Source organism: Grammomys surdaster, unplaced genomic scaffold (assembly GCF_004785775.1).
Source record: "Grammomys surdaster isolate TR1022 unplaced genomic scaffold, NIH_TR_1.0 100, whole genome shotgun sequence".
Classification (NCBI taxonomy): domain Eukaryota; kingdom Metazoa; phylum Chordata; class Mammalia; order Rodentia; family Muridae; genus Grammomys; species Grammomys surdaster.
Genome location: NW_021604579.1, coordinates 12551204 through 12563819, shown reverse-complemented (window position 1 = coordinate 12563819; position 12616 = coordinate 12551204). Strand labels below are relative to the sequence as shown.

The window sequence follows — 12616 nt, the reverse complement described above, 5'->3', positions numbered from 1 at the left end:
CTCTCTCTCTCTCTCTCTGTGTCTCTGTCTCTCTCTCTCTCTCTCTCTTTCTCTCTCTCTCTCTCTCTCTGTGTCTCTCTCTCTCCTCTCTCCTCTCTCCTCTCCCCCCCTCTCTCTGGAGTAACAGCTTAGTAGCATATCATGTCTGACTTCCTTCCTTTGCAGAATTATAACTCATCAAGTCATAAAGTAGTAAAGCTGCAAGTATCCTGGTTTGTCTGTGTGCATGCGTCTGTGCAGATACCACTGTGCCTCTGGAGGTCATGGGGCTCCAGGGTCCCTCTGTCTCCTGGCATTGAGATTGCAGGCACACTGCCCCTTTAAAAAGGGTGAGGGAGTCCTGTACTCAGAAACTGAGCTCAGGTCCTTATTATACAGAATTTCCTTTACTCACGGAAGCATCTTCCTAGTCTCTTGAGTGTTCAGTTTTTAATGCTGAAAGCCTTATACTTTCTTGTGGCTCTCTGTTTTGGTTAGTAAATTATCAAACAAAATGTCCTATCAGAATTCCTCCATTTAAATTTTAAAAGTAAGTCTGTGAAAGCTTGCATAGATATTGAAATTATATCAAGTGTAATGCCCCTGGGGACCTTATTTCTACATGTACTATTGTTTTTTGCTAGTACATACTTTTGTTGGGGACAGATTAACTGGAGTGTTCCTTTTCTTTAAGTATGTGTGAGAAATTTCTGCCGTTTCTCAATGTTGAGTGCTTTCTTTAGACATCAAAGTAATATGTAAACATTTTTAAGGAAAAATGTAGAATTTAGATATTTTGTTTATTCTCTGTGTTAAGTTCTTTAGAAATATCTAACAATGACAGTTTATTAAGTATATCAATATAAGAGGTTTTTTGGTTATGCTTTGATTTTTGAGATGGGGGTCTTATGTAAGTCTGAGACTAGCCTCAGACTTACAGTGTAACCAAGGACAACCTTGAACTTTAGATCCTCCTGCCTCCACCTCCTGAGTGATAGGATTATAGGTGTATACCATCAGATAGTTTATTCAGTGCTGGGCTCAAACCTAGGACTTGGTGCTTTCTTGGCCAGTGCTCTACCAACCAAGGTGCAGTCCAGCTCAAATCAATAGTTTAGTAACCAAAACACTAAGAAAAGAAAATGATTTGAAGTTTTGTTAATTATAATTAATAATTCAATTAGCTTAATGAGTCAAGCTCAGGGCTAGCTTTTAAATGTATGTATTTCATGTAAGGAAATTTTACCGTACATACTTTAAATGCTAATTAGTGAGGTCTTCAGAAGCTGAAGGTGTATGTGTACACATACACACCTGTGAGCAGGGTGAGTCTATGCTACAGCTGCTGTCATCTGTAGTTCTAACCTATCTTGTCATCATGGACATGTTAGCTGCCATACATGCGTGTCTCCATTGTGTGGGTGACTGGAAGTGTGTGCTGCTGTTGCCCCTGCTGTAGAGTGTTGACAGTAACAATGTCTGTCTCCCAGCATGCTGTGAGGACTGAGTGTCCTGGCACTGCTGACAGGAGTCCTGACTCACTTTGTAATCACAGCCACAGCCCTTCCTGCACTGTCGGCTTCTTTATGAAAGAAGAAGTTGGATCTGGATTAGTGTCTGATGACATTCTTACTCATGGACCATATATTCCTGCTTCTGACAGCCAAATACTGCTTTTCTATCTAATTTTTTTTTAATTGCTTATTTCACTGGAAGGGTCAGTTTACCTCTAGTTACGATTTTACTGTCTCTCACCTAACACTTTAGAGTTAAGTGCATGATTGTGTTCTCATTCTGGAGCAGTGTGTCGTGTATCTCACTCATAATAAAAGTAGTTTGTATGCAGCTTGTTTTGCATAGTCTATGCTTACTTGTATCCATTTTTAAAAGTCAAATATAAAATAATCTTATTATAAAAGTACTCATGCCAGGCCTGGGATTCAGACATAGGCAGATTTCACAGTTAGAGACCAGACTAGTTCCAGACCAGCCAAGTCTACATAGTGAGACCCTCCCTCAAACAAACAGAAGGTTGCCGTACCTCTTACTGTTTTAAGAGGGAAGTTCATGTGTCTTGAGTTGTTCTTCAGATAACTCTTACACGATGTAGTGAGAGGAACTTTGCTCATGTTACATTGAAGAAATAGAGGCACAGAGTCAGTTAAGGGCACTTGGGATGGTCAGGTAGTTAGTGGTGGCACTGCCAGCTAGAATTTATACTTTTCACTGTGCCCTCTCCTTTGTGAATGGCAGTGAGGAGTAGCTATTGTATCATAGATTCAGGAGTTCTTTATAACTAGTGTTTTATGTCTACAGCCTATGCTAGACCCGGTCATCCTTACCACAATCCAGGATGTGCGGAGTGTCGAGGAGAAAGACCTCAAAGACAAGGTAATTACTCCCTAGACAGGTAGAGCACTGCTTAGTCCATGATAGCAAAGCCAAGTCTTGGCAAATTCTCATGCCATTGCTTTCTGGATCCTCTTGATATGCTGTTAATGTCAAGTTAATTGAAGTTTCCTGCCCCTCTCCCAAAAAAGCTACTTTCAAAACAACTGAGGATAGTATTGTCTCAGTAAATAGAATGAATATGGTATCTCAGGAATGATAACCTAATTCAGAATTTTTCTAACATGATTTTCATGGTATTACAATCAGACTAGATTAGACTAACATATTTTTGAGTGTGTTGGACGTTCTTTAGAGCTGTTTTAACACTGATGAAGACTTTCCTACCTTGAATCTCTTCTACTGCGATCCTTTTTCCTTTCTTTACCCCTCACCACATAGCTTAACTTTTGTTTAGGAGAGTTAATTGACCATGTAAAAAATGAGTTGTCTCTTGGCCACTGTTAACCTATATGATGTATGTCATGAGAATTAACATCAGGATGTTTTACAGTTTTTGTTTGTTTGTTTCTTTGCTTTTCTGTTTTTATTAAATGAAAGAGGTTGGTTAGCATCCCTGAGCTCTTGTCTGCCATTAAGTTACTTTGCATGCGCTTCCAACCGGCTCTGGTGACCACTGTGGACGACCTTCGCCTGGACATCCTGCTGCGCATGCTGAAATCTCCACATTTTAGTGCTAAGATGAACTCCCTCAAGGAAGTAAGTCTGCACTTGACTCACGTGTGGTTTTTAATATAAAGATGTTGGGAGAAAATAAATTTTCTTGACTCTGGAAGACAAAGAAAACAGGTACAATATGTGAATTGTCTGTTAGTGAAAGGTCATATTTGTATTATTTTCAAGATTCTCTCTGAAAATTGCTCTTGTGAAATTTCCTACAGTATCATCCTTAGATATTTACTAAGGAACAATTCTTTTTCTTTCATACGTAGCTTTATCTTCGAGCTAATGTTAGGACAAAATTAAGTATCTGTAATAATAGTGTGAGTCTAAGCAAAATGCTAAAAGGGACGTTTCCTCAGCTTCCTAAAGTTCATTTTAGATCCATTCAAACAATGTGGTTGGGTTCAATGGGTAGCAGGTTAAGCTAATGTCCTAATTCAATCATGAGTCCAGTTAATTTTCCTTTAGTTTTTGGATTTTTGGCTCTAAGTCAGATCAACTCATCCTGGATCATTTTAAGTGAAAAGACTTTATTGAAAGGGACTAAGATATTTCACATATATGAAGGGTTGGATAACGAGACCATGAGCACAAGCAAAGCCAAGTGTGAACAAGTACAGTTTGAGCAGGCCAGTGTCAGGACTCAGTGTCTTAACTTCCACATTCTGGGGCGTCTGCCCTGTGGCCATGGATGGTCCACAAGCTTCACCTGACATTCCCATCACCAGAGACGGGCTTTCTCCTTCCTGGCTCCTCCTTCAGTTAGGAAATGTGGAGGACAAGTCATGGATGCAGTTTAGGTTGGGTCCTTGTCATTAAGCCAGTCACAGGTAGTCTAAGGATTAAGTGGGATCCCTAAGAACAATCCCATTTTCTTTTTAAGAAGACATCATAATTAGTTGTTAACTTTTAAGAAATAAGCTAGTTTTGAAATATTTTGATTAATTATTAGACTGTTCTGTAAGAGTATAAAATGACTATACATATATGAGAGAAGATTTTAATTGTGCATATTTATTCCCTCATGCTAATGCTGTCATTTTAGGTAACAAAACTAATAGAAGATAGTACTTTATCCAAGTCTGTGAAGAATGCTATAGATACAGACAGATTACTAGATTGGCTAGTTGAAAACTCAGTTCTGTCAATTGCACTGGAAGGTAAGTTTCTTTCAAAAAATAAAAATTACTTGACATGTAAATTATTTTTACTTTTAAAAGGTGCAAACATCTTGTTTATTTTTATTAGTCTTTAGGTAATCTTAGGAAGTTATTATTGCTTTGCATTAATAGAGTTGTTATTCACTGTATCTGGTTCCCCCTCTGATGTTTCCTCTATTAGGTAACATAGACCAAGCACAATACTGTGATCGAATAAAGGGAATTATTGAACTCTTGGGCAGTAAATTGTCACTAGATGAACTCACTAAAATTTGGAAGATACAAGTAAGTTGAGTAGAATTATTTTTGCCTTTTTCTGATATGTTTGGATCAAAGGGAAGGGGGGGGTAGGGTGGTGAGGAGTCAGTCAAACCAGGGGAACCTCCTCTGGTTTACACTAGGTGAGCTATACCTAGTCTTGTTTTATGGTTTATTAAGATTGCATATATAAGGGGTTGCAGACTAGGGAACTTAGCTTAGTAGAAGGGCACTTGCTTAGTATAAATACAAGGCCCTAGGTTCCATTCTCAGTTCCAGAAAAAAATAAATAACATATAGAAAAGGAATGTCATACTCACAAGACATTTCAGACTTTATTCTTATTTTTTCTGTTAAAAAAAGTCCAAGTCTTCCAGAAAGCTGTGTGTCTGCTGGTGCAGAGATAGGAATAGGTACACACGTTCTGTTTATCAATCCTGTTACTTTTCTTTGTATTGTTAATTTTCATTATAATTCTTCTTATTTAGTCTAATAAATGAGGTTGATAGTAACAGCAGGTTTTTAGATTTCAGCTTTGTAGAACTCATCAGTATGACAGACTCCAGCCTGGCTCTGCTTTTCTGTTTGCATTGCCTCTGTCACTGTCTTTCCCCTGAGACAAGTTCTCCCTGTAGTCGCAGCTGGACTTAAACTTGAAATTCCCTCCCTCAGTTTCTTGAGTGTCGGGTTTATAGATGTGTTCCGTCATGCCTAGCTGATACTCCTTCTGAAATTTCCTGTTAGCTAATTCTTTCTACTTTGCTTTTCCCTCGTCAAGCCTTAATCTTTTGCCCTTTTCTCACCTCAAAAACTTTTCATTACTCAGTTTCATCCACTCCTGTGGCTTTAATTACATTTGTGTGTTGCTGACTATGAATCACTAATTCAGACTTAGCAGTGCAGCATCTGAATATGTGCATACCTCGCCTTCATGTGTACATCTTACAAAGTCTCAAGCTCTAAGTTCTAACTCACAGTGAAAGCTGGTGTTCTTCTTAACTGTGTCCACTTTATTCTGTAGCAGTCAGAATCTGGTTGGAAACAGAATGTGCTAGGCATTTCAGACGCATGGACTTGACACTGGGGAATTGTTTACAAAGCATGTATGCATGTGACACACAGGCATATGTGCAGGTAAAATACCCACACACATAAATAATTTTTAAAAAAATTTAAGACCAAAACAAAAGTGTTGCTAAGATGGAGGACAGCTGGGAGGAATACACTTTGGGAGCTGCAGACAGGGAAAGTGGAGAGTGCCACTCCCACCGACAATGCCAGAGCCCCTGCTGCCCCGCCAGCCCTGTATTCATTCTCTGAGCCTGAACCCGAAACACTCCTTCCTCTCCCAGTCCGGCTGCTCAGTGCGTATCACAGGAAGCTAGCTGACAGGGTTCTGTGGGAGCACAATTAGCGGATTCCCTTCTAGCAGTGCAGAGAGGATTGCAGTTGGGCAAGATGGCAGAAAACACTCCTAGGTTCCTAGACTTTACTTTCCCGTATATGGCCTCAGCGAATACCCTCATATATAATGTTTTCTCAGTATGCATTCTGAACCCACATGAGATGAAGATTAGGGGAGAAGGAGAGAGGGAGGGAAGGAGGGAGAAAATATGCCTGCTACATTTAATGAACAACTACATAGGCATAGTGGTTGTGGAGAAAATTAACTGAACCTACAAACATTTTCCTGCTTTGCAAGTTTCTATTCTGTGCCATGACTGAAGTTATACACTGAGTGTCAGTCATCCACAGTGGGTCTATAGCTCTGATGCAGACTTACTGCACATTGGCTCAAAAGGACTAGTTGAAGTCATAAAGATTTTATAAGCAACATTTAAAATGGGGCCAATAATACTCTTAACCAAAGCCCGGATCACTAATCTGTAAAAACACTAAACATATATTTGCCTTGTAATTTTATCAGTTCAAAATAAATCAATTTGAATTTTTTGTTGAAAATATTTTATTTTCATCCTAAAATAAATATCAGACCAAGATCTTGATTCTTTTGCTTTTTCACATATAAAAGACATGGAGCTGTTGGGAGTGAGAATGCAGTCAGGTGACCATTAGGAATGGTTGCTTCCGTGTAACCGTGCCAGTGTTGTCATGGAAGTGAGTGCTCATTACACTACAGTCACTGTGTAAGTTGTCGGGAAGAAGACTTAGGTTCTGCCAAGTCCCAGGACTTAATCTGGTGTTCCCTTTCTTCTAGTCAGGCCAGTCCTCTACAGTAATTGAGAACATTCATACAATTATTGCTGCGGCAGCTGTGAAGTTTAATGCAGAGCAGCTTAATCACTTGTTTGTCCTCATTCAGAAGGTAAAGTTTACCATCTCCCAGCAATGCATTTAAATGTGCTTCTCTTACCTTAGTAACCTTTTTAGTTCAATTTTTTAATTAATTAATATTTTTTTACACTCCAGATTTTACTCCTTCTCACCCCCGCCCCCACTCCCTGTCCACCCTCCGACTGTTCCACATCCCATACTGCCAACCCACACCCCTGCCTCCACTAGCCAGTCCCACCCCCGACCCCATCTGACTTCTAAACTGGGGCCTCCAGTCTCTTGAGGGTTAGGTGCATCATCTCTGACTGAACACAGACCCAGCAGTCCTCTGCGGTCTGTGTGTTGGGGGCCTCACATCAGCTGGTGTATGCTGCCTTTATGGTGGTCCAGTGTCTGAGAGATCTCGGGATCCAGATTAATTGAGACTGCTGAATCTTGAGGCTACTGAATTTTAATGTTTTTGCTGATTTCACCAGCTTGATTTTGACACCTCTCTGTGTCTTGTCTGTTCTCCTGTGCAGAGCTGGGAGACCGAGAGTGACAGAGTGAGACAGAAGTTGCTGAGTCTGATTGGACGAATAGGCCGGGAAGCTCGGTTTGAAGCCACTTCTGGAAAGGCAGGGAAAGCAAATGGATTTTTCTTGCTACCAATGCTTCACATGGTCTTGTATGCTTGCGGGATGGCTCATCATAATGGTGCTGTTGCAGGTGTTAGATGTCCTCTGGGAACTGGCTCACCTTCCAACCTTGCCCAGTAGCCTCATTCAGCAAGCCCTGGAGGAGCACCTCACAATCCTGAGTGATGCCTATGCGGTGAAGGAAGCGGTCAAGAGGAGCTACATCATTAAGTGCATAGAAGACATTAAAAGGGTGGGTCTGCCTTTACTCTAACCTTGCTGTCAGAGCTGTAGTACTGTCTTGAGTGATTAGAGCCAAGGAAATGTCCTCCCTATTATGTAAACTAAGTGGAATGTCCTCTTTGGAAACTTTTACCTTAGAATCTAAATTTGGGTCTATAGGTTTTATTTTTACCAAGTTGCTTATATCTCCCTGAATTTTCAGCCTGGAGAATGGTCGGGTTTGGAAAAAAACAAGAAAGATGGATTTAAGGTAAGTATTTCCATATGGAACCAACTAAGGTATTCTAATTTTATAATTACCTTTAATAATTTGCATCCTACTTCAAAGATATTTTAGTGTTTATTAGACTAATATTAATATACAGATGTGATCTTTATGAGCTATGCTTTATTTAGGACTTAGTAGATGTTTATCCTTAAATGGGAAAAAAACTAGGGTTCCATTGAAATAATTTTTATGAAATTGTATGACTTTCAGCTTCATTTTCCTTTTAAATTATATGTAGAGTATATATAATTTTTAAAGCACATTGAATTCTAAATAAATTCTGTTCCCATTTTTCTCCTCTAAGGGAAAGTGAGTATTTGTGGATAGGAGAAAGCAGGGGAGGTGCGTGTGATGCTGGTGTACAGGAGGGCGCCTGCACCTGCATGTGGGCATGCTTTCCTCCTACCACAGGCAGCACTCAGGTAGCCCTGGACTTTATCCCAGCCATGTAGGAACCATTCTGGGTTTGGAGTTTCATATTAATAACATGAAAACATTTCTGGTGAATAGATAGGGACTTATTAGTGTTTCATCAGCCAGACCTCTCCAGGGTCTCCACTGATGTTTCTTCAAAGGACCTGGATGCTTTTGGCTTTCATCTGAATACACATAGACACATAGTTCTCGCAACAAGCTTTGCCGATTTCCCAGGCTTTTGTGCACTTCAGTTTGTCTGGCCACATAGTTTAGGTGGGAGTATAAGAATGTGTTGTTTCATATTTCTAACATTGAACTTTGATCAGTGGAATTTTTGGCACAAGATCTAACTTTAGGGATTTTTAAAAAGCATTCACAAACTGATACAAGTAATGCTGGAGTTAAAAGGAATGGTGAATGTTTACGCTTGCTTTCTACTCAGAATTTAAATTTTCCAGTTCCCTCTGCTCAGTGACTCACATAATTTAGCAGGCTCTCTTCTTATGATTGAATGATTTTCGTTGAGTTACTGAAATATATTTCCTTCAATAGTATCAATAAAGAAAAAGGACCTCTAGGAAAACGCTTTTTTCTTCTAGGCAACAGACATTTTTTTCTTTATAGTTAGATATACAGGTTGAAGCTGAAGGGACATTTCCTTCCCTCAGGGGAAATAGCTTTTAAATCCAGAGACTCCTTTGGACCTTTGTTCCTCCTTTGTCCCAGCTGAGTATCACCTAGCTGTCCTAGTCAGGTGCATTATTGTGTCTTTATTGCTTCTCTTTGCAGTCACTTCATTCATGTCTGTTGCTTTATAATTCAACAGCAAAAGGAAACTGTCTGGTCATTTTATGAGATTCAAAAGGAATACTCTTCCTTTTTATTCCCTGCTGCTCTCTCCCCATGTAACAGTAGCTCGCATTTTATATAGGAGCACTTGCCAGTTTGCTCAGTGCTTCACAGATACTCACAGTGCACTTTGCTGAAGGGGGGCAGTGGGAAGATCTAAGCCCCCTGGCAGGGGAGCGAAATATTTACTGCCACTAAAGGTGTTTTTCTATGCTATGCCCTTTCCTGCCAGGCAGCAAGGTGGGCTGACTGGGGATTATGTCTCCCTGCCAGGCTACACAGAAACTAAGCGAAGGGTAAGACAAGATCACCCACCTCTTACTCCCCTCCTGCCCTCAGCTACCTTTTCTCCCCCAACTGATTCCCTTCCTGCTGCTTTTGACACTCCAAGTTCCCAAGTTCCACTGTCATGTTCAGAAACTCTGACTTTATTTCTACAGATTCTGCCGAGGTCCCCTCAGCTCCCTTGGTCCTCTTTCTTCCCTTGCTTCATTTATACCCTCCACTGTCCACCCCAACCCTTTGTCTCTTACTTCACTTCTTATTTCCTTCAGTTAAAAGTTTAAATGTTCCATCCAAAAAAAAAAATAATTACTAAACAAACAGATACCATGTTTTCTCCAGAAGTGGTGTTTTCATATTCCATAGGCTGTCTATAGGTCTCCTGACAGCACCTGGCAGGCTTCTGGTAAATATTAGTTCCCTCCTCTTCCTCTCCTGCACCCTAGGAAGACACATTGTTGTACTTACACAGGTTGAGTAAGCCTTATCTGAAATGCTTGGGACCGACAGTATTTCTAGTTTTGGAGCTTTTGGGTTTTAGAATACTTACAAAGACTTTGCTGGTTGAACATCCCAAATTCAAAATGAGAAAAGTTTTGAACATAATATTAGCACTCAGAACTCAGGTTTTTAGATTTGGAACAGTTGATCTGTGTATCAGTGAGTTGCTCTGTTTGCTGAAGGATAGAATAGACAGTAAAGCTATCCAGGTGTCTTCAGTACAAATACTCTCACAATGGTGCAGGTAGTGGAGGAGAAAATTCTGCTTGAAGACTTGCTTCCTGTATAATTTTTTAAACTTTATTTCTAGATAAAAATCTAAAACCGAAAAAGCAATACAGATAAGGAAAATGGGGGAGGGGGCTGTTCAGCTCTAAGGAGAAAGAACTCAAAAGAATATGAATGCTTTCTTTAGGTGCTTAGAGGGTAGTAAGAAGAGAAATTGAAGTGGACTTAGGTTTTATGTCTCCTAAGGTACTGCATGGAGATACCTACCTTTTAGGTGTAAGAAGTCGTTGGGCTTTCTAGTAAGAAGTGTCTAGACAGAATATCTACCTGCTGAGGCAGTGAATGTGTCCTGGGTTTCATAAGGTAAAGGAGGAGAATGCAAACACAGGTTTGTAGCCATCCCGGCTGAGTCTTGCAGCTTCCTTTAGTGTCACTGTACTTTGAAGAGCACACTAAATCAGTGACATCATCAAATATATTCAGTTTACTTGCAGCCATCTTTAGCAATCAGAGGAATTTTCAATTCTTGTAACTTAACAGTATAATTCCATAGATAACCATGGCTAACATGGTTTCCTGATTTCTAACCTTCAGAGAGACTGTATCAGCAATGATTCTTAAATCCCAACTTACATGATTATTGTCTTAATTTATTCAAAGTATAATTTCCACTCGCCATAATTGACCTAATTAGTCATGATACTTTTAAATGTATCTGCTTGTTGCTAAAGGGTTCATGTATATTCTTTTTTGTAATCCTTTTGGAAGGTGTCAGTTCAGATACAAACCTCACAGTTTTCCTCATTGTCTTTAAAATTTTTGTTTTAGCAAAAATATTCTGGCTAACTTCAGAAGTAGTTGGCCTTCAATAAGAAATGCCTTATTTCTATGATTTGAAGATGCCAGAGATTGCAGCCTACTTTGCAGAATTACTGGATTTATAAAGAAGAAAAACAAACTACCTTTTGGGGTTGAACTTTAGCTCAGTTAGTAGAATGCTTACTCGGCATAAAGAAGACCTAATAAGAATTGCATCGTTAGCACACTATGAGCCAAGTGTGATAACACATGTCTGCAAATCCCAGTACTCAGGAGATGGACAAGAGACTCAGACAGTCACGATCATCTTCAACTACATAGTGAGTTTGAGGCCAGCCATGGTACCTGAGACTCTGCCCCGAAACCAAGGAAAATAAGTTCATTTTCCATTTACCAGCTATTGTTTAGACTTACATCAGAGGTTAAATAAAACCTTTTTGTTTGTTTTGTTTTACCAACTATGTGTAACGTCTTCCTTATACACTGGTTATCATTATCTGTAGTATTGTTTTGGAGCACTCTGAAATCTTTGGTATAGGGGAATTGAGTCTGGGCTTATACACACAGGCAAGTGTGCTGACACTGAGTTGTATCCCAGCAGTCCTTGAGGCAGACTGAAGCATGTGGAGGTTTGTGTGCTCATCTTTCATGAAAGCAACTTTTTCTTTGAGTGCTGAACAGTAGGTTGAGCAACTTCTATGAATTAGTGAACAGCTTAAGGCAGTGATACCAGTGCTGAGTGGGATAGCTCCGAGCAAGGGAACAGTCTGCATAGTGGCTTCTGGCTTTGAGAATGACTTGAACTGCTTTGACAGTCACATGAAAGTAGTCATGCTGTGTCATGTTATGTTTCTGATAACATTTAAATAAATTAGTAACCCGAATTCAGGCTTAAAGGCCATCCTTGTTTGGTACTACCTATACTGAATAACAGCTCAGCTCAGGTAACAGGTAGATGAACAAATGCTCTTTATAGTTAAGTTTGTATATACGAAGATAATTGGCAGTTATAAAAGCTTACATTTAATATTTAGTGGCTGGTAAGTGTCTGTTGACATAATTGAAGTATCAAGTTGAGAAGTGTAAAGGTCATAGAAATGTGTCTTAAAATCCAGGAAATATGGTATTTGGTAACTTATTTGCCTTACGTATTTGAGGTGAGGAGAAAGTATTGTTTGGTGGTAGTAATCAGTTTGCACAAAGTAACCTATAATAATAGTAGGTGCATTTCTTTAAGACTTCAATACTATCCTTTCAACAGGGTCTTCATTTTGCAGAAGGATTTGATAAAATTACTTAAAACAAAAAATTAGCCTTTTAAATAAATAGTAAGGCTTTAATTGATGTTTTGATTAATAATCAGTTGATCGATAGCATTTAATCTGATAGCAATTTTATTACAAAAGTTTATAGTTCAAAAGATGCTATTGATTAAAGGCCAATTGCATGCTTTTCAGATTTTTTTGATCTACAACACAAAGATCCAGATTGTTGTACTACTCTCAGAAATAGTATATTTGAAGTGCTTTGAAAATAAAGTGTAGTCTGAGTAAAGTATCCATAGTAATTAATGAAAATAGTAATGGGTCGGATGGAGTCAGGGCAGTACTAGAAGCGGGGCCCAGGAG

At 39.4% G+C, this 12616-nt stretch overlaps 1 protein-coding gene across 1 annotated transcript in view; it reads left to right on the top strand.

Moving 5' to 3' along the window:
- The window catches only part of Usp24 (ubiquitin specific peptidase 24), a 126345-nt gene that overhangs the window by 40667 nt on the left and 73062 nt on the right, over positions 1–12616 (top strand). Inside the window, exons 9-16 of the mRNA XM_028785408.1 lie at positions 2296–2370; positions 2929–3087; positions 4097–4211; positions 4393–4496; positions 6688–6795; positions 7286–7381; positions 7473–7634; positions 7827–7874. Coding sequence (XP_028641241.1) covers positions 2296–2370; positions 2929–3087; positions 4097–4211; positions 4393–4496; positions 6688–6795; positions 7286–7381; positions 7473–7634; positions 7827–7874 — 867 coding nt within the window. The remainder of the gene's footprint in view (positions 1–2295; positions 2371–2928; positions 3088–4096; positions 4212–4392; positions 4497–6687; positions 6796–7285; positions 7382–7472; positions 7635–7826; positions 7875–12616) is intronic.